The sequence below is a fragment of the Thalassophryne amazonica genome, chromosome 4, assembly GCF_902500255.1.
Source record: "Thalassophryne amazonica chromosome 4, fThaAma1.1, whole genome shotgun sequence".
Taxonomy (NCBI): domain Eukaryota; kingdom Metazoa; phylum Chordata; class Actinopteri; order Batrachoidiformes; family Batrachoididae; genus Thalassophryne; species Thalassophryne amazonica.
Window position 1 is genome coordinate 136,606,993 of NC_047106.1, and position 23,041 is coordinate 136,630,033.

Sequence of the window (23,041 nt, forward strand, 5' to 3'; positions counted from 1 at the left end):
CTCAGCTCAATAGAGCTCTGAGTCTTTGTCAGCCTGGCTACAGTGCTGAAAAGAAACCTGGGGTTGTTCTTATTTTCTTCAATTAGTGATGAGTAGAAAGATGTCCTAGCTTTACGGAGGGCTTTTTTATAGAGCAACAGACTCTTTTTCCAGGCTAAGTGAAGATCTTCTAAATTAGTGAGACGCCATTTCCTCTCCAACTTACGGGTTATCTGCTTTAAGCTACGAGTTTGTGAGTTATACCACGGAGTCAGACACTTCTGATTTAAAGCTCTCTTTTCAGAGGAGCTACAGCATCCAAAGTTGTCTTCAATGAGGATGTAAAACTATTGACGAGATACTCTATCTCCCTTACAGAGTTTAGGTAGCTACTCTGCACTGTGTTGGTATATGGCATTAGAGAACATAAAGAAGGAATCATATCCTTAAACCTAGTTACAGCGCTTTCTGAAAGACTTCTAGTGTAATGAAACTTATTCCCCACTGCTGGGTAGTCCATCAGAGTAAATGTAAATGTTATTAAGAAATGATCAGACAGAAGGGAGTTTTCAGGGAATACTGTTAAGTCTTCTATTTCCATACCATAAGTCAGAACAAGATCTAAGATATGATTAAAGTGGTGGGTGGACTCATTTACTTTTTGAGCAAAGCCAATAGAGTCTAATAATAGATTAAATGCAGTGTTGAGGCTGTCATTCTCAGCATCTGTGTGGATGTTAAAATCGCCCACTATAATTATCTTATCTGAGCTAAGCACTAAGTCAGACAAAAGGTCTGAAAATTCACAGAGAAACTCACAGTAACGACCAGGTGGATGATAGATAATAACAAATAAAACTGGTTTTTGGGACGTCCAATTTGGATGGACAAGACTAAGAGACAAGCTTTCAAATGAATTAAAGCTCTGTCTGGGTTTTTGATTAATTAATAAGCTGGAATGGAAGATTGCTGCTAATCCTCCGCCCCGGCCCGTGCTACGAGCATTCTGACAGTTAGTGTGACTCGGGGGTGTTGACTCATTTAAACTAACATATTCATCCTGCTGTAACCAGGTTTCTGTTAGTGCAGAATAAATCAATATGTTGATCAATTATTATATCATTTACCAACAGGGACTTAGAAGAGAGAGACCTAATGTTTAATAGACCACATTTAACTGTTTTAGTCTGTGGTGCAGTTGAAGGTGCTATATTATTTTTTCTTTTTGAATTTTTATGCTTAAATAGATTTTTGCTGGTTATTGGTAGTCTGGGAGCAGGCACCGTCTCTACGGGGATGGGGTAATGAGGGGATGGCAGGGGGAGAGAAGCTGCAGAGAGGTGTGTAAGACTACAACTCTGCTTCCTGGTCCCAACCCTGGATAGTCACGGTTTGGAGGATTTAAGAAAATTGGCCAGATTTCTAGAAATGAGAGCTGCTCCATCCAAAGTGGGATGGATGCCGTCTCTCCTAACAAGACCAGGTTTTCCCCAGAAGCTTTGCCAATTATCTATGAAGCCCACCTCATTTTTTGGACACCACTCAGACAGCCAGCAATTCAAGGAGAACATGCGGCTAAACATGTCACTCCCGGTCCGATTGGGGAGGGGCCCAGAGAAAACTACAGAGTCCAACATTGTTTTTGCAAAGTTACACACCGATTTAATGTTAATTTTAGTGACCTCCGATTGGCGTAACCGGGTGTCATTACTGCCGACATGAATTACAATCTTACCAAATTTACGCTTAGCCTTAGCCAGCAGTTTCAAATTTCCTTCAATGTCGCCTGCTCTGGCCCCCGGAAGACAATTGACTATGGTTGCTGGTGTCGCTAACTTCACATTTCTCAAAACAGAGTCGCCAATAACCAGAGTTTGATCCTCGGCGGGTGTGTCGTCGAGTGGGGAAAAACGGTTAGAGATGTGAACGGGTTGGCGGTGTACACGGGGCTTCTGTTTAGGGCTACGCTTCCTCCTCACAGTCACCCAGTCGGCCTGCTTTCCCGGCTGCTCGGGATCTGCCAGGGGGTAACTAACGGCAGCTAAGCTACCTTGGTCCGCACCGACTACAGGGGCCTGGCTAGCTGTAGAATTTTCCACGGTGCGGAGCCGAGTCTCCAATTCGCCCAGCCTGGCCTCCAAAGCTACGAATAAGCTACACTTATTACAAGTACCATTACTGCTAAAGGAGGCCGAGGAATAACTAAACATTTCACACCCAGAGCAGAAAAGTGCGGGAGAGACAGGAGAAGCCGCCATGCTAAATCGGCTAAGAGCTAGTAGCTACACTAAGCTAGCGGATTCCTAAAAACACGCAAAGTGAATAATGTGTAAATAATTTAGAGGTGATTCAGCAGAAGGAGTGCTTTAGTTAAGGCACGTAAAGATTACACTGGGAAACAAATCGTAATCTAGATAACTAGATCAATCTAACTGCGCAGATTAAACAGCTAACAGATACAGCAAAACACTGCTGTGCTCCGGAACAGGAAGTGATACAATACCGCAGTGAGAGCCAACCACCAGTAGAGGCAAGCATCACCTCTCTATCCTTCAAGTGAAGGATAGAGAGGTGAGGTAAGTCAACAGCTACAACTAATACCCTTCAAAGGCACACACTATCAGCAACACATTCAGGTCTGAATTTAAGCTTTATGTAAATGAGCAGCTTCTCACAACAGGTGGAGGATCATCAGTCCGCACGCCACGGCCGTGAGAAGCGAGCTGCACAATTCTCATCAATATTCAAATATACTGCGTAACAAAATACCAAATTACTGTTAACACTTATTCAGACAATCAATCACCTCTGATGTGTGCTGACAGCATGTGTCCCTCACCCGTCCTCCTTCACAGGCACGATGTGTCAAACCCAGGCGCGGTCCTCAGCGTCTCACAAACGAACGTCACAAGGTCGAGTTCCCAGCAATTCTGCTTGAACCACTCATGGCTTAAATGCAGAACGCCATCTAATTATCTGCTCCAGCTGAAAGTCCTTAAGTCTGCACGTGAGCATCATCCACAGGTGCTGCGAGTCATTAGGCCTGCACGTGGACATCCTCCACAAGTGCAGCCAATAATGTTGATGAGGGTGAAGGATTCTTCTGCCAGCACCTTCTCCACAGACAAAAACCAGTTTGCATACCACCTGGAGAGCAAAGAAAAGAAAACAACACAAAAACATCCAGCCAAACCCCCCAAACACAACAGTACCCCCCCATCAACGGGAAGCCTCCCGGCGACTGAACAGACCAGGCCCGAGAACAGCACCTCCCTCCAGGGTCCATGACAGCAAGCAGACGGCGTAACGCTCCCAAGGTCCACAGCAGACAGCAGGACAGACCGTGGCTGGAAGGCCGGCTGGCATCAACAAAACCCCAAAAAAGTCCCACATACAACCCAACATACAAAAACAAAAAACAAAAAAACCCCACAAAACCCACCCAAAACCTCCCCAGGGGACCGTCCCATCCAACCCCGGGAAGAAAAGAAAAACTCCCAAATGCAAAAACCCAACACAGCCCCAACAACACAAATTCACAAAGAAAAACAACAAACAACCCCCCTCCCCCCCAGAACGATATGCAGAAGAAGACCTTTACCGCCAGTTCTAGGAGAGACAACCAAAACCGGAATCCCACAGAGGTCCCCAGGTTTACATGGAGGAGCAGCGCCCCCCAGAGGACCGTACCATCAACCCCAGGAGGCCCCCTCCCCACAACCCAGGAACCCCAGACCCGGCCACACTTGGTGAGTCGGCCCCACAATCAATCCCCCCCCCCCCAGAGGACCGTCCCATCAACCCTGGAGGTGGAACCTGGAAGGAAGCATAAAAACACAAAAATCCAACCCCCGGCGGACTTCATCAAAACACCCCGGGGGCAAATAAAACAACTGGAATTCCCTGTTACCTCCCCCAGCACCCCGAAAGACCCCAGATCACTCCCAGAGCCAGTCGTTAGCTCCATTTTGGTGAACGGCACAAAATTACTAAGCCGGGGAAGGAAACAGGAAAAACTAACCCGGTCCCAACCCCGAAGCGCAGCGGAAAACCGGAAATACGTCCGGTGCCCCTACCTGACCATACCACCAGCCTATCGGGAGGGGCGGAACTACCGAAATGGCGAACGGCAACAGATCGGCCCACCCCTCCGACTGAGGTATGTTCCCGCTGCACCACACCCCGGTAACACCAATGACGAACGGTCAAAGGCCCACCGAGGCTGGAGTGGAACCGGGCCCTAACCAAACCCAAAAAAACGCCCCTGACAACCCCCCCCTAGGTGCAGAGGTCTTCTGAGAAACTCAGCGTGACCAACCTGCACCACCCCACAACCCACAAGACGAACGGTCTTAGGGCAAGTGAGGTTGGGGTTAGGGAAGCAGGGAAATAAAAAAACAAAACAAAACGACCCAATCCCAAAGAGAAAATACCTAAGTTCAAATGATAAAAACCAACGATTGGCTGAGTCCAGCCGAGCTCTGAACCGCCAGTGTTCACTCCACCAGAACCGCCTCTAAACACCCAAACAATTTATAACCCCTTACAAAAAAAAAACAAAAACAGCCCAAATAACTAATTATGTTTTTGTTTTTTGTGTCCATTATAGTTGGTTATGTACCACAGGCCTTTAAGGTGGCAGTAATTAAACCATTACTTAAAAAGCCATCACTTGACCCAGCTATCTTAGCTAATTATAGGCCAATCTCCAACCTTCCTTTTCTCTCAAAGATTCTTGAGAGGGTAGTTGTAAAACAGCTAACTGATCACCTGCAGAGGAATGGTCTATTTGAAGAGTTTCAGTCAGGTTTTAGAATTCATCATAGTACAGAAACAGCATTAGTGAAGGTTACAAATGATCTTCTTATGGCTTCGGACAGTGGACTTATCTCTGTGCTTGTTTTGTTGGACCTCAGTGCTGCTTTTGATACTGTTGACCATAAAATTTTATTACAGAGATTAGAGCATGTCATAGGTATTAAAGGCACTGCGCTGTGGTGGTTTGAATGATATTTGTCTAATAGATTACAGTTTGTTCATGTAAATGGGGAATCTTCTTCACAGACTAAAGTCAATTATGGAGTTCCACAAGGTTCTGTGCTAGGACCAATTTTATTCACTTTATACATGCTTCCCTTAGGCAGTATTATTAGACGGTATTGCTTAAATTTTCATTGTTACGCAGATGATACCCAGCTTTATCTATCCATGAAGCCAGAGGATACACACCAATTAGCTAAACTGCAGGATTGTCTTACAGACATAAAGACATGGATGACCTCTAATTTCCTGCTTTTAAACTCAGATAAAACTGAAGTTATTGTACTTGGCCCCACAAATCTTAGAAGCATGGTGTCTAACCAGATCGTTACTCTGGATGGCATTTCCCTGATCTCTAGTAATACTGTGAGAAATCTTGGAGTCATTTTTGATCAGGATATGTCATTCAAAGCGCATATTAAACAAATATGTAGGACTGCCTTTTTGCATTTACGCAATATCTCTAAAATCAGAAAGGTCTTGTCTCAGAGTGATGCTGAAAAATTAATTCATGCATTTATTTCCTCTAGGCTGGACTATTGTAATTCATTATTATCAGGTTGTCCTAAAAGTTCCCTAAAAAGCCTTCAGTTGGTTCAGAATGCTGCAGCTAGAGTACTGACGGAGACTAGCAGGAGAGAGCATATCTCACCCGTGTTGGCCTCTCTTCATTGGCTTCCTGTTAATTCTAGAATAGAATTTAAAATTCTTCTTCTTACTTATAAGGTTTTGAATAATCAGGTCCCATCTTATCTTAGGGACCTCGTAGTACCATATTACCCCATTAGAGCGCTTCGCTCTCAGACTGCAGGCTTACTTGTAGTTCCTAGGGTTTGTAAGAGTAGAATGGGAGGCAGAGCCTTCAGCTTTCAGGCTCCTCTCCTGTGGAACCAGCTCCCAATTCAGATCAGGGAGACAGATACCCTCTCTACTTTTAAGATTAGGCTTAAAACTTTCCTTTTCGCTAAGGCTTATAGTTAGGGCTGGATTAGGTGACCCTGGACCATCCCTTGGTTATGCTGCTTTAGACGTAGACTGTGGGGGGGTTCCCATGATGCACTGTTTCTTTCTCTTTTTGCTCCGTATGCATCACTCTGCATTTAATCATTAGTGATCGATCTCTGCCCCCCTTCACAGCATGTCTTTTTCCTGGTTCTTTCCCTCAGCCCCAACCAGTCTCAGCAGAAGACTGCCCCTCCCTGAGCCTGGTTCTGCTGGAGGTTTCTTCCTGTTAAAAGGGAGTTTTTCCTTCCCACTGTAGCCAAGTGCTTGCTCATAGGGGGTCGTTTTGACCGTTGGGGTTTTTCATAATTATTGTATGGCCTTGCCTTACAATATAGAGCGCCTTGGGGCAACTGTTTGTTGTAATTTGGCGCTATATAAGAAAAAAGTTGATTGATTGATTGATTATTGTGCCTGTCCAAGAACACCTGGAGATATCCTTAAGGATCCTAACAATGGAGAGTCATTACTCCACAACGCAGTGACCCAAGCTAAGGCGTCACCTCGGAGCAAATTTGTCACATATGAGACACGGCTACCATCAGAAGAGAAGGAAGCCGAATCTCTGGGTGACAGAGTTATCTGCACCGGTATCGATAGTGCCGCAGCCGGAGGAGCAGAAAGCAGAACGGCGTGCGCTGCAAGCTCCGTAATGCAGGCATCTATTTGTTTAATTAGGTTTGCGAGATACTGTAATTGCTCCCATATTTTCTCCAAGTATTCTTGAACTCTTTCGGCAAATGGAACCGCTTCTGCCGCTGGGTCCATTTTAGAATGGCCGGGAACTACTGTTATGTGCCGACGCGGGTTGAGGAGCGGACCTGCGTCTGACGGAACCCAGCGCTAAATAACCAGAAAGCGGTTCCAAAAACAAAACATTTATTTCCCTTTCTGTGCAATACTGGTGTACAACATAAGATATGGTTTGTCTGGCGGAGTGAAGGACGGCGCGCTCTCCAGCGCCCAAAGGGATCGAAGCCCGGCGCTTCTGGACTCAATTTCACCGCCAAACACCCCCCAGGTGGACACGACAAACTGACTCTGTGAAGGATAGAGAGGTGAGGTAAGTCAACAGCTACAACTAATACCCTTCAAAGGCACACACTATCAGCAACACATTCAGGTCTGAATTTAAGCTTTATGTAAATGAGCAGCTTCTCACAACAGGTGGAGGATCATCATTCCGCACGCCATGGCAGTGAGAAGCGAGCTGCACAATTCTCATCAATGTTCAACTATACTGCGTAACAAAATACCAAATTACTATTAACACTTATTCAGACAATCAATCACCTCTGATGTGTGCTGACAGCATGTGTCCCTCACCCGTCCTCCTTCACAGGCACGATGTGTCAAACCCAGGCGCGGTCCTCAGCGTCTCACAAACGAACGTCACAAGGTCGAGTTCCCGGCAATTCTGCTTGAATCACTCCTGGCTTAAATGCAGAATGCCATCTAATTATCTGCTTCAGCTGAAAGTCCTTAAGTCTGCACGTGAGCATCATCCACAGGTGCTGCGCGTCATTAGGCCTGCACATGAACATCCTCCACAAGTGCAGCCAAGAATGTTGATGAGGGTGAAGGATTCTTCTGCCAGCACCTTCTCCACAAACAAAAACCAGTTTGCATACCACCTGGAGAGCAAAGAAAAGAAAACAACACAAAAACATCCAGCCAAACCCCCCAACACACAACACTAAACCTACGGCCAGAAGGTAGAAGCTGAAATTCATTAGCCAGGGGGTGGGAGTCATCAACTATAATGCAGTTGGTTATCCGCTGTAATTGTTTAGTGTACAGGGACTCTAAACTCAGCTGCGATTCACCAATCAACCGACTGGACCATTTAATGATCTGACTCAGTCTGTTCCTATCCTTCAATGTCAAACTGCCAAACCATGCCACCAAAGAAAAAGCTAAAACAGATTCAATAAAAGCACGATAAAATAGTGTTAACATGGTTCGGCCAATGTGAAAATACGACAGTTTCCTGAGACAGAACAAGCGCTGATGTCCCTTCCTACACACCGCCTCACAGTTTGCCTCAAACTTCAGCGAGTCATCAATAATAGTCCCAAGGTATTTATAAGTTTTCACAATTCCAACTGGTTGACCATTCATTGTTGTGTTACCAGGTGTGGTACCATTCTTCCTAAAATCAATGACCATATCTTTAGTTTTAGATATATTAATCTGAAGATATGAGTCCTCACACCATTTAACAAAATGGTCAACTACAGGACCGTGGCTACTCTCGTTATTCCGCAGCAGACTGACAATCACTGTATCATCCGCGTATTTTAAAATGAACCTGTTTTTAAAAGTGCTCTGACACATACTGGTATAGAGAATAAACAACAGAGGTGAGAGCACACACCCTTGTGGCGAACCAGTAGAAGAACACACTGTGTTTGATAAAATCCCGTTCACTCTAACTTTCTGTGTTCTGTTTGTTAAAAAGTTTAAAATCCAACCCATGAGATTATTACTTAATTTAAAATGTTCTAAAAGCCTTTGGGTTAAAATACAGGGTTGAATTGTATTAAAAGCTGGAGAGAAGTCAACAAATAAAAGCTGGGCATGACACCCGCTGCCCTCCAAATGCCTGAGAAGCAGATTAAGCAAAGTGAGTGTGGCGTCCTCCACTCCTCTATTAGGCCTGTAAGCAAATTGTAACGGATCGAGTGCATGCATAGTATTTTTTAGCATTAACGACCGTACCAATTTCTCAAAGATCTTCATCAAAATTGATGTTAGAGCAACAGGCCTAAAATCATTCAAGGATGTAGGATTACTAGATTTAAGAACTGGGACCACAACAGCATCTTTCCACACTTTGGGGACATGCTGTGTTTCCAAGGACCAGTTAAAAATATAATAAAAAACTGGACTCAGCTCTTTTGCACAAGATTTAAGTAAATGGCCACAGATATTATCTGGACCATGACTCTTATTTACCTTTGTGCTAAGAAAAGCTTTTTCTATATCCCATTGGTGAAGGGAGAAGTGTTGAGAGTCACGGAGCCTGAGACCAAGTTCCTGAGTTTCCTTACTAAAATCAGATATGTTAAAACGATTAAAAAAACAATTAAGAGCATTAGCTAGTTCAATATCTGAGTTGAAGCCATTTAAAGTAATATTTGTGCTGCTTTCCATATTTTGGAGGCCTGCAATGGCCTTCATACTAGACCAAGCTGACCCAAGATTATGAGCAGCCATCCTCTTCTCCAACTCAGACTTATAGGTCTGTTTTGCTTTAAGAATCTCTATATTAAGCTCTTTGGTAACTAAAAGAAGGTCAGAGTCTACTCCCTTTTTAAAGACCTCCTTCTTTTTCTTTATACAAGATTTCACTGATTTAGTGACCCATGGTCTATTATTAGGATAAATTTTAACTTTCTTACAGGGAACAATCATGTCTCTACAAAAAGTGACATAAGAACATATAACATCAGTGAGTTCATCCAGGTTATCAGAGGACTGCTTAAACATGTCCCAGTCAGTACAGTCAAAACATTCCTGCAAACAATGCTCAGAATCAGCAGTCCAAACTTTAACCTCCTTGGTTTGTACTTTTCCCCTCTTTAAAACAGTCTTGTAGGTTGGCAGAAGATGCACACAATTATGATCTGCAAAACCCAACGGAGGAAGAGGGAGTGATTTAAAAGCGTCTTTAATTGACCCATAACATAAATCCAAAGTCTTGCCATGCCTGGTTGGGCAGGTAACATATTGATAGAAGTTTGTTAGGGTTTTTTCCAAGGAGACTTGATTAAAATCTCCCAAAATAAAATTCGGGGCATCAGGTGAAATGGACTGCAATTTTTGAACAACATTAAAAACAGTACTAGAAGCACAGGCAGCATTTGCCTTTGGGTGAATGTATAGTACTGTTATAAAAAGTTGTGGGAATTCACAAGGCAGATAAAAAGGACGCGATGACACATAAAAGTTCAACATCTGGTGTACAGATTTTCTCTCTGACAGTCACAGAGGTGCAGTATTGTTTGTTGACATACAAACATACCCCACCTCCTTGCGTTTTTCCCATCACTTCAGTCTGACGATCAAGACGAAGCGGAGCTCCAAAACCATCGATGAGCAGATCGGCGTCTCGGTCTTCCTCAGTAAGCCATGTCTCCGTAAAGGCCATGACACAAGTGTTCCTGAAGTCCTTTTGAAAGTGGACATTTCCTTGAAGTTCATCCACTTTATTTCTCAGGGACTGAACATTTCCCATAATCACGACAGGCAAGGGGATCCTGGTAAGCTGCTGTTTACGCACACGCAGCCTCACACCACCTCGTCTCCCCCGCTTTCTCCTCTTCTTCATTATCGAATCACCTTTGTTAAAAACCAGATAATTAAAATCCCTCGGAATAAATTCTGGTAATATAACATCAACATATATTATATTTTAATATAACAACATACACCCTCTGATGTCATAACAGGAAAACAATTCCTATGTAGCAGGATGAAGGTCCCGGGTCCTATTTGAAAAGATGTTCCCGCTAGCTTGGCTAACGGGGAATTCCACTTTGGCTGACCTAGTAGAGGAATGGTCTTTAGTGCAAGTCATCTGAGTTTGATCCCACTGCCATCCCGGCCACAAAGGTCTTGTGGTCACATCTGGAAAACAGAGTATCTTTTAACAACTACCAAAACATTTTAATGACCTGAGCATTATAAGAAAATAAACTATAGCAAAAGGAAGTGTTATGGGGGTGGCTTATTTTCCTCTATATAAAACTCCTTACCATTACATGCTAATGACAGTTTATAGGGTTTTCATGTCTTCAGACATGGTGAATATTTCTGATATTACAACCCCAAATCAGAACAAGTTGGGACAATTTGGAAAATGCAAATAGATAACTGAGCTGGAAGGTGAGACTCTCAATTTACCAGCTGATTTACACTTCTATCCTCACCTATGGTCATGAACTGTGTGGATAACGGCTGAAAGAATACAATTGTGGATACAAGCAACGTAAATTCGATTTTTCCATCGGCTATCTGGGCTTACATTCCTGGACAGGGTGAGAAGCTCAACTATCAGGTAGCGACTCAGAGTAGAGCCGCTGCTTTCTGCATTGAAAGGAATCAGCTGAGGTGGTTCGGGCATCTGGTGAGGATGCCCCCTGGGAAGTCTCCATAGGGAGGATTTGCAGGCATATCCTACTGGGAGCAGTCCCCAGGGAAGACCCAGTACACGCTGGATGGATTATATTTCCCTGCTGTCATGGGAATGCCCAGGGATCTCCCGGGGGGAGTTACAGGACTTGGCCAAGGATAGGAAAGTGTGGGATGAGCTGCTTGGTCTGCTGCCACTACGACCCAGACTTGGATAAATGGCAGAAAATGATGATGCAAATAGATAAATAAATAAATGAAAACCACACAGTGATTCTTACGTTAACTTTGACTTTCATTTTTTTCTGGTCAACTTCATTTCATCGATTCCTGAATTTAATGCCTGCAAAACATTCCAGTACGTTGGGATGCTAAAGCATTTACCATTTTGTAATGATGCCATTCCCTTTGCATTGAGGATACCAAGCGATGAAGTGTTTCAAGTGTTATTTTGTGGCATTCTTGGAACCATATCTTAAGGTGTGAAACAGTACTGGATCATTGCTGCATTTTTCAATTCAAAATTCTCCACACATTCTCTTTTTGAGACAGCTCACAACTGCAGGCCAGTGCAGTATTCATATCCTCTGCTTCGACAGCCATGTCTTTGTAATGTTGTCTTGTTGAAAAATGCATGGATATCCCTGGAAAAGATGTCATATTACAGGCATCATATGTTGCTCTAAAATCTCAAGGTAATTGTCTTCATTAATATTATCATCACAGAAGTGTAAATTACATTTACTAAGCTCGTTGATACAATCCCACACCATGACAGACCCTGGCTTTTGGACTTTTTGCTGAGAACAGCATGGATTGTTATGTGTCGGACGCAGCTCGGAGAACCGACCAGCGTTTGAAGGACCTAGTATGAAATAAGCAGAGCACGGTACAAAGGCTAACTGAATTTAATACATAACAGTGATAATATAATAATAAAAGGTGCGGTCTGGCGTGGTGCGCTCCCAGCAGCGCTAACGGTCCGGAGCCAGAAGCTGTTTCGGACCCAAGGACCCCGCCGACACCCCCCAGGTGGCCGCAACAACCGAGTCTGTGAAAGAAGGAACCATTATGTGAGTCCACACTCTACACACAGAACACTTAAAGGTGTACAAACAGCAAACACTTCCTGGCTTGATTACTGATCAGCTTCCCAACCTGCAGGCATGGAACATCCAGTTCACAAAACTCCACCGCAGTGGAAGCTGATACATGACTAACAAACAGCTCAATACAATAAGGTGTGAGGGACACCACATTTACTGACTGTATAACTGTTAGTCACAAAATCTAACGTACCTCAGGAAGTGTGCTGACGAGCGTGAGACCTCACCCCCTCCTCTTTCACAGACTGTGCATCAAACCTGGACGTTCTCAGCATCCGCTGCTGATGAGATGGCTCCCAAGACGACGATCTCACCCGTCTGGTCACAAGGTCGAGTCTCTGGCAAATACACACTGTGCAGTCCAGTCTTAAATGCCAACATGTTCCAATCCATCCAGATGCACCACAGCTGTGAGTCCTGACGAGTCGCAGGTGATCAGGGTGAGGTCCTGACAGCCTCAGCAACACAGCCACTCAGTCCCAAACGCACGCCACCTGGGAGGAAAACCAAAAAACAGAAACAAACCGGCAGCCAGGCCCCCCCAGCCATATAACATGGATGGTCCTTCTCATCTTTTGTCCACAGCACATTGTATCCATTTATTCCAAAATCTTGATTACTGAATTGTCTTGCCACAATACATATTTCCCCTGTTTGATGGTCCAATCCAGATGACTCAGAGCCAAGAGACGTCAATGCTGCCTACAAGGTTAACATAAGGTTTCTTTTTTGCACTGTAATGTTATAAGTGGCATTTGTGAATATAATTTAATATTGTTGTGCTTGACAAAGGTTTCTCAAAGTAATCCTTTGGCTATCTAATTATATCAGCTATTGATGAATGTTCTTGATGCAGTACTATCTGAGGGATCAGAGAGCACGGGTGTTCAGCTGGGGCTTGCAGCCTTTCCCTTTACATACTGAAATTCCTCCAAATTCCTTGAATCGTTAAATGATATTATGCACTTTAGAGGGGAAAATATGCAAATCCCTTCCAATCTCTCATTGAGAAACATTGTTTTTTTTTTACATTTCAATAATTTTCTCATGCATTTGATAAACTGGAGATTCTCTGGCCATCATTGCTTCTCAAAGACTCAGCTTTTTATGGATCAAAACATGATAACTGTTGTGTGGGCCGCCAGAAGAGGAGGTACTGCTGGCCCACCACCAGAGGGCGCCCTGCCTGAAGTGCGGGCTTCAGGCACGAGAGGGCGCTGCCGCCACGGACACAGCCGGGAGTGACAGCTGTTACTCATTACTTCCTGACAGCTGTCACTCATTCTTCATCACCTCACTCCATAAAACCCAGACGTCATCTCCACCTCATCGCCGAGATATCGTACTTCATTGAAGGTAATATCCTCAGCCGTTTTGTGTTACAATATATCTGTATATTGTGAGTGTTTGCAGGAGTACCGGTTCCTCTATCTGTGGAAGCTGAGTGAGTGCAGGACGGCACTCTTTTCCCCTGAGGAATCACTGCGGTACTCATCACATATTAAGTGAGAGGTGGAGGTGGCATTCCCACCGTTGTTGTTACTGGACACACACCCACACTTGACTGTCTTTGTTCTCGCCAGCAGTACCAGATCCGACAGTCGGAGACGGTGATCACCTGGGAATTCGGGACTTGGCGGCTCCAGTATTCACCAGGTTCGGTGGTGGCAGAAATCGTGTGGTTCCGGCCCTTCTCAGGACAGACGTCTTCTATCCTCGAGCCTGCCCACACGTCACCTTTGTAATTTGACTGTAATCATATTGTGAGATTGTCTGTATATTCGTTGTGCACATTTCACAACATTAAATTGTTACTTTTTGGCTCATCTATTGACCGTTCATTTGCGCCCCCTGTTGTGGGTCCGTGTCACTACACTTTCACAACAGGATATCTCGGCCAGCGTCATGGACTCCGAGGGGCGTCACCCGGCTGTTGAACGACCAATGGGAGAGCAGGGAGCGCAGGCGTCTGCAGGAGGCGTGATTGGTGAGCTGCAGCACATTCTCACCGCCTTTACGGCTCGGTTGGATCAAATGACTGAGCAAAACATCCTCCTGAACCGCAGGGTGGAGGCTCTCTCCGCGCAGGTAGCGGTGAGCGCTCAGGGCGCTGCTGCAGCTCGTCCTCCTGCCGACCCTGTGCAGGATATGAACGTTCCAGTGGTGGTTCAACAACCCCTCCCACCATCCCCTGAAGCATACATAAGCCCTCCTGAGCCGTACGGAGGTTGTGTGGAGACGTGCGCGGACTTTCTTATGCAGTGTTCGCTCGTCTTCGCACAACGTCCCGTCATGTACGCGTCAGATGCTAGTAAAATAGCTTATGTGATTGCTCTGCTTCGGGGTAAAGCACGCGCTTGGGCTACGGCGCTCTGGGAACAGAACTCACGGTTGTTATCAGCATACACTGGGTTTGTGGGGGAGTTCAGAACAGTGTTTGATCACCCTAACAGAGGAGAGACCGCTTCAACTGTGCTGCTGTCAATGAGACAGGGACGCGAGAGCGCAGCCACTTATGCAGTCAACTTCCGCATCGCGGCTGCGAGGTCCGGCTGGAATAATGTTGCGCTCCGCGCCGCCTTCATAAACGGACTGTCGTTGGTTCTGAAGGAGCAGCTGGTAGCTAAGGAGGAACCGCGGGATTTAGATGGGCTTATCGATCTCGTTATACGGTTAGACAATCGGTTGGAGGAACGCCGTCGGGAACGAGGCGAAGGACGTGACCGGATACGCGCCGCCCCTCTCCCTTCCGGGTTCGAAAAGGGGCCGCCCTCCCCACGCTCCACAGCCGCAGCGCTTTGTGGGGCAACAGCTCCCCCTGCTGACGCTGTTAGGGAAACGCACAGGGCCAAAATGAGGAGGTTGATCCGTGGAGAGTGTTTTCTCTGCAGCTCAACTGAGCACACAGACCCTAACCCTAACCCTAACCAAACGGCCAAAACGACAACACTCGCCCTTAGAGACTGGGCTAAGGGGGGGTCAAAACATTCAAGTGAGACACACACAGATTGCCACACGACTCCCAGTCACAATCCTGAGCGGGGATTTAACCCTTCAAGCCCCAGCACTGGTGGACACGGGGTCAGAAGGGAATCTGCTAGACAGCAGATGGGCAAGGGAGGTAGGGCTCCCTCTGGTGGCGCTTCCTTCACCATTGCAGGTGCGGGCACTAGATGGCACCCTCCTCCCTTTACTCACACACAAGACACAACCAGTAACTCTGGTGGTGTCTGGAAACCATCGGGAGGAGATTGAGTTTTTTGTAACTCCTTCTACCTCCCGCGTGATTTTGGGCATCCCATGGATGTTGAAGCACAATCCCCGGATTGATTGGCTGTCTGGGGTGGTGGTTCAGTGGAGCGAAACCTGCCATCGGGTGTGTTTAGGATCCTCGGTTCCTCCCGGTTTACAGGCTAAGGAGGAGGTCAAAGTCCCTCCCAATCTGACGGCAGTGCCGGTTGAGTACCACGATCTTGCTGACGTCTTCAGCAAGGATCTGGCACTCACCCTTCCCCCGCACCGTCCGTACGATTGTGCCATTGATTTGGTTCCAGGCACTGAGTTCCCGTCCAGCAGGCTGTACAACCTCTCACGACCTGAGCGCGAATCAATGGAGACCTATATCCAGGACTCATTAGCTGCCGGGCTGATCCGGAACTCCACCTCCCCGATGGGGGCAGGTTTCTTCTTTGTGGGCAAGAAAGATGGCGGACTCCGTCCATGCATTGATTACAGGGGGCTGAATGAGATTACGGTTCGCAATCGATACCTGTTGCCATTGTTGGATTCCGTGTTCACCCCCCTGCACGGAGCCAAAATCTTTACTAAGCTGGATCTTAGAAATGCGTATCACCTGGTTCGGATCCGGAAGGGAGACAAATGGAAGACGGCATTTAACACCCCGTTAGGTCACTTTGAGTACCTGGTCATGCCGTTCGGCCTCACCAACGCCCCCGCGACGTTCCAAGCCTTGGTTAACGACGTCTTGCGGGACTTCCTGCACCGATTCGTCTTCGTATATCTGGACGACATTCTCATCTTTTCTCCGGATCCTGAGACCCATGTCCAGCATGTACGTCAGGTCCTGCAGCAGTTGTTAGAGAACCGACTGTTTGTGAAGGGCGAGAAGTGCGAGTTTCACCGCACGTCTTTGTCCTTCCTGGGGTTTATCATCTCCTCTAACTCCGTCGCCCCTGATCCGGCCAAGGTTGCGGCGGTGAGAGATTGGCCCCAACCAACAAGCCGTAGGAAGCTGCAACAGTTCCTCGGCTTCGCTAATTTCTATAGGAGGTTCATTAAGGGCTACAGTCAGGTAGTTAGCCCCCTGACAGCCCTGACCTCTCCAAAAGTCCCCTTCACCTGGTCGGATCGGTGCAAAGCCGCGTTCAAGGAGTTGAAACGACGGTTCTCTACTGCGCCAGTTTTGGTGCAGCCCGACCCTAGCCGCCAGTTCATGGTTGAAGTGGACGCCTCTGACTCAGGGATAGGAGCCGTGCTGTCCCAGAGCGGAGAGACCGATAAGGTTCTTCACCCGTGTGCCTACTTTTCATGCAGGTTGACCCCGGCTGAACGGAACTATGACGTCGGCAATCGAGAACTCCTTGCGGTGAAAGAGGCTCTTGAGGAGTGGAGACACCTGTTGGAGGGAATGTCTGTGCCGTTCACGGTTTTCACTGACCATCGGAACCTGGAGTATATCAGGACCGCCAAGCGGCTGAACCCCAGGCAAGCCCGCTGGTCACTGTTCTTCGGGCGTTTTGACTTCCGGATCACCTATCGCCCCGGGACCAAGAACCAGAGGTCGGATGCCTTGTCCCGGGTACACGAAGAGGAGGTCAAAACTGCACTGTCGGATCCACCGGAGCCCATCCTGCCGGAGTCCACTATCGTGGCCACCCTCACCTGGGACGTGGAGAAGTCCATCCGGGAGACCCTGGCACGGAGCCCGGACCCAGGAACAGGTCCGAAGAACCGTTTATACGTCCCACCAGAGGCCAGAGCTGCAGTCTTGGACTTCTGTCATGGTTCCAAGCTCTCCTGTCATCCAGGGGTGCGAAGGACCGTGGCAGTTGTCCGGCAGCGCTTCTGGTGGGTGTCTATGGAGGCCGACGTCCGGGAGTATATCCAGGCCTGCACCACCTGTGCCAGGGGCAAGGCAGACCATAAAAGGTCCCAAGGACTTCTCCAGCCATTACCGGTGCCTCATCGCCCCTGGTCCCACATCGGCCTGGATTTCGTCACGGGCCTCCCGCCGTCCCAGGGCAACACCACCATCTTCACGATAGTGGACCGATTCTCCAAGGCGGCCCACTTCGTGGCCCTCCCGAAGCTCCCAACAGCCCAGGAGACAGCAGACCTCCTGGTCCACCACGTCGTCCGTCTGCATGGGATACCCACCGACATCGTCTCTGACCGTGGTCCCCAGTTCTCCTCACACATCTGGAGGAGCTTCTGCAGGGAACTGGGGGCCGCCGTGAGCCTCTCGTCCGGGTACCATCCACAGACGGACGGACAGGCAGAGCGGGTCAACCAGGAACTGGAACAGACCCTCCGCTGCGTAACATCCGCGCACCCGATGGCCTGGAGTATCCATCTGGCCTGGATCGAGTATGCGCATAACAGCCAGGTGTCTTCTGCCACTGGCCTCTCCCCATTTGAGGTGTGTTTGGGGTACCAGCCCCCATTATTTCCCGTGGTGGAGGGAGAGGTCGGTGTGCCCTCGGTCCGGGCCCATCTTCGGAGGTGCCGTCGGGTGTGGCGCACCGCCCGTTCTGCCTTGTTGAAAGCCCGGACGAGGGCCAAGACCCATGCAGACCGCCGGCGGTCCCCGGCCCCTGCATACCAGCCCGGGCAGGAGGTGTGGTTGTCAACGAAGGACATCCCCCTGCAAGTACAGTCTCCAAAATTGATGGACAGGTTCATCGGCCCCTTCCATATCCTCAAAGTCCTCAGCCCTGCCGCGGTGAAGCTCCAGCTCCCAGCTTCACTGCGGATCCACCCAGTCTTCCATGTTTCCATGTTACCTCACCCCTTTGTGCTCCCGGTCCGGCGCTGCCTCCTGCCCGGATCATTGACGGGGAGCCGGCTTGGACAGTGCGCCGGCTCCTGGACGTCCGTCGAATGGGCCGGGGGTTCCAATATCTGGTGGACTGGGAAGGGTATGGACCCGAAGAACGCTCCTGGGTGAAGAGGAGCTTCATCCTGGATCCAGCCCTCCTGGCCGACTTCTACCGCCGACACCCCGACAAACCTGGTCGGGCGCCAGGAGGCGCCCGTTGAGGGGGGGGTCCTGTTGTGTGGACCGCCAGAAGAGGAGGTACTGCTGGCCCACCACCAGAGGGCGCCCTGCCTGAAGTGCAGGCTTCAGGCACGAGAGGGCGCTGCCGCCACGGACACAGCCGGGAGTGACAGCTGTTACTCATTACTTCCTGACAGCTGTCACTCATTCTTCATCACCTCACTCCATAAAACCCAGACGTCATCTCCACCTCATCGCCGAGATATCGTACTTCATTGAAGGTAATATCCTCAGCCCTTTTGTGTTACAATATATCTGTATATTGTGAGTGTTTGCAGGAGTACCGGTTCCTCTATCTGTGGAAGCTGAGTGAGTGCAGGACGGCACTCTTTTCCCCTGAGGAATCACTGCGGTACTCATCACATATTGAGTGAGAGGTGGAGGTGGCATTCCCACCGTTGTTGTTACTGGGTGTAAACACACCCACACTTGACTGTCTTTGTTCTCGCCAGCAGTACCAGATCCGACAGTCGGAGACGGTGATCACCTGGGAATTCGGGACTTGGCGGCTCCAGTATTCACCAGGTTTGGTGGTGGCAGAAATCGTGTGGTTCCGGCCCTTCTCAGGACAGACGTCTTCTATCCTCGAGCCTGCCCACACGTCACCTTTGTAATTTGACTGTAATCATATTCTGAGATTGTCTGTATATTCGTTGTGCACATTTCACAACATTAAATTGTTACTTTTTGGCTCATCTATTGACCGTTCATTTGTGCCCCCTGTTGTGGGTCCGTGTCACTACACTTTCACAACAATAACGATCACCTGTTAACATCACCTGTTTGAAATAACATTATTTTTTTGGTCTTACTCACTATTAGCCCTAAATTGCTCGGTCCCAACTTTTCTTTTTTCTTTTTTTTTGTGGAATGTGTTGCAGGCCTTAAATCTATATATTAAAAGCTATGTGGCCTTTGTGTATGTGTATGCGTGCATGCATGTGTATGACTTTGACCATAGAGAAACTGGGCAACTGCCGTTTGGTGTGCTTATGTATTTTGGATCAAGGATGAATGGCATGAAACAGAAGGTTGACAGGACTAATATTTTTGGTAAAATGAGGCATATTATGCAACAACAGTGAACATTGGATGTTGATATCACCATTAATCAGTCTCTGGTAACCAGACAAGCTCTGAACAAAGGAAATATCTCAACCTTGCCAGTTGTAAAACATCACATCAACTAAATGTGCCAAATACTAAATAATTACTAAATAATTCACAAAACTTTCTGCACTTTCAGTAAAAATCATTCTAAAAACATAATTTATTACCACCCTTGAAAAATGTCAGCTACCTCTTTTATAAACACTATGGACTACCTGACAGGGCTCCTCACGACACACACCACCACCGACACCTCTGGTCCACTGACTCAAATCGCCTCTGCCAACCTCGGACCAAGCTCCACACCATGGGGGACAGATCATTTCAGGCAGCTGCCCCACGACTCTGGAATGCCCTGCCCCAACACCTGAGAGCGCCAGTCTGTGGAGTCATTTAAAAAAGCATATTAAAACATTTTTATTTAGAAAGGATTGTGGATGTGTAATTTTAATGTGTTTCTGTTCATTTTATGCTGTAGAACTTTGAGATTTTCTTCTAAATGTAAAGTGCATTATAAATAAAATTTATTATTATTATTACCCAATCTAGAGCCCATGGATCCCCACGGGTAAGGTGCTAGTGAATCAATGATGTCGATTAATAAATGAAATGAAGTTGACCTCACAAAACATGACTGTGTCTAACTTTAATTAGGATTGGTTGAATGAAGAGGACAAATTTCTTTGTATGCATGTTTGTAAAATAACAATAAAGACCCTTCTTCATATCTTCATACTTTTCTGCAATGAAATAGATGGCCCAGTCTCAAGCTTTTGTTTATGTGCTCCTGTCACAGAAGGAGTCATTTTTTGTGATGCTTTTTTAAAAATTCTTTTACTATTCCTAAGCCTTCCCTATACCCTACCCATAACTCCCAAGTGCCCTCCGCATTTTATGCTAAGGAAAATGTGGCGCTTTTTGTGACAGTATCACGAACTAGAGGTGGGCGATACTGGGAGTTTTGGTATTGATCCGATACCAAGTAAATACAGGCCCAGTATTGCCGATATCGATACTGATACCGATACTTTTTCATGTTTAAGCCTCATAGATCCAAAGGATCCAAAAGACCTAGGATAGAATTTTGCCAAACATTGCATGTGACAACAAAATACTTTATTATCACAATCAACATTTTTGCTTAAAAAAAAAATCACTCAACACAACTTAAAACAAAATCTCCTGAGGTAGAGTGCTGACAAACCACAATACAACAAAATTAACACACCACAACAAATACTGTAAACAGTTTCAAACTTATTCTGTTTTTCAAGTTGAACAATACAATAGAATAATACAAAAAAATAAGGAATTTCTTCCCTTCAGGGCACTTCTCTACGTTGTTTCTTAAATAGAGTGTGTAAAAAAACAGAACTTAAAGCAAATTAAAACAATCTTTTGAGGTTAGAGAGCTGACAAACCACAATAGAGAAAACTAACACACCACAGCAAATATTGTAAACAGTTTCAAACTTGTTCTTTTTTTTCAACTCGAACAATACAAGAAAATAATACAAAGAATAAGGAATTTCCTCCCTTCAGTGCACTTCCTCCCTTCAGTGCTTTAAACAGGCTGAGCCTACCTGCATGGCTGTTGGCTGGCGCCGCTGAGCCACGTGATGGCGCAACAACAAAAGACCAGAGGGGGGGGAGGGTGCGCTGCTCCGTGTTGTGTGACACAGTGCACCGCTGCTCTTACAGACAGAGAGTAGACTTTGATGAATCTGCATGTGCAGCAGTCAGTGCGTGCGGGAGAGAAAAAAAGCTTGAGTATCGATCTTTTTACACGAGGATCATTCAATATCAATACCAGCGTTGGTATCGATATTATCAATAGCGTTGGTATCGATATTATCAATATTAGGATCGATCGGCCCACCTCTATCACAAACCAATAGATAAATTTACTTTTCATGATGCCATCGTGAAATGGCGTCAGATTAGGGTGGAAATAGAAGTCAAAGTAAATGTAAGAATCACTTCAGGAAGGTTATTTGCATTTTCAAGATTTGACACTGTAGTAAGTACAGACTGTTCACTGTTTAAAAAGAAGAGGTTCCTGAATCCAAATGAATCAGTACACGTTCTTAGTCTGGCTCTTCTAATATCTAGAAAAATATGTCACGTGTGTTTGTGTGTGTTAGCTGCACAGATGTTCTGGTTGAGGATAACGTATCATATTTACATGTGAACATGAGGATGCACTCTAATCTCTGAGTTTTGGTGACTTTTGTGTATCTGGATAAGGTTACTCTCAAAGATATAAGTTATATGTAGATAGGTTTATCATCTGCTCTGCTTGACGTTCTCTGCAGGATGGTCGTCTTGGAGACGCGTTGGGTTGAGGACCAGACTGGAATGTCAAACCTGTATATCCTGTAAAGCACGTGGCCTCATGGGAAACAGCATCATCATTTCTCTTCCAGCTCCCTGAACATCTCTACACACCACTTGCAGTATTCAAGAGGAAGATGATATTAGGCATCGACATTTTGATTAGTCAGTAAATTTGTCGTGCAGGGATGTTGTTGGTGGAGAGAAACTGAACCACAGATTGCTCCTGAGTTATTCCTGTGTGTCTGTTATTTATGCCGCTCTGTGGACTGTTTCTGTGACCACAGTGCTGTCAGCTGGCACAGACTGTAATGTTTGTGCTTTAGTAACTTAAAAACATCTGTTCCAGGACGACATGAACTTTTCAGAGCAGCAGACCTGCCACCAGCTGTGCTGTGCTTTTATAACCTGTGATGTCAGGGGTCGTAAGGTCAGATCGTATGACTTAGGTTGTGATTTGTCACTATATAAATAAACTGAATTGAACTGGACTATTGCATCAAAGACACACACCACTCTCTGTGTGTGTTTGTGTTCTTACACTGTATCACTCACATGGACACAATCATTCATAAGCAGCTGTGTGAGTATTTAAGGGAATGTGCAGAATTTTCTTGTACTTTGAATTTACACTCAGAAATATTTACCCTAACTTGTAAGATTTCTGTAATTTTATTACATGACTAATTCCAATTTACTTTTTTAGATCATTTTAATACAAACCTACCAAATAAACCTTACATGATGCATATTCATTACTGTAATAAATCCTATTTATTTGAAATGCATAATCCTCAGCTTGATGTATTTACTATTAATAAAATATAATTACTCTAAATCAATAATAATGACAGTATTTATTTAAAATACATAAAGTATATTGTCTGAATTGCATAATAATTATGTTACCTATACAAGATAAATAGCATAGATAACATAATTATTATGCAATTCAAACAATATACTTTGTATTTTAAATAAATACTGTCATTATTATTGATTTAGAGTAATTATATTTTATTAATACTAAATACAT

At 46.0% G+C, this 23,041-nt stretch overlaps 1 protein-coding gene across 1 annotated transcript in view; it reads left to right on the forward strand.

Moving 5' to 3' along the window:
• LOC117508815 (mitogen-activated protein kinase kinase kinase kinase 5-like) overlaps nucleotides 1-22,652 on the forward strand; it is a 183,957-nt gene extending 161,305 nt beyond the window's left edge. The window contains exon 32 of the mRNA XM_034168648.1: nucleotides 21,987-22,652. Coding sequence (XP_034024539.1) covers nucleotides 21,987-22,053 — 67 coding nt within the window. The 3' untranslated portion in view covers nucleotides 22,054-22,652. The remainder of the gene's footprint in view (nucleotides 1-21,986) is intronic.
• The last annotated feature ends 389 nt before the right edge of the window (nucleotides 22,653-23,041 follow it).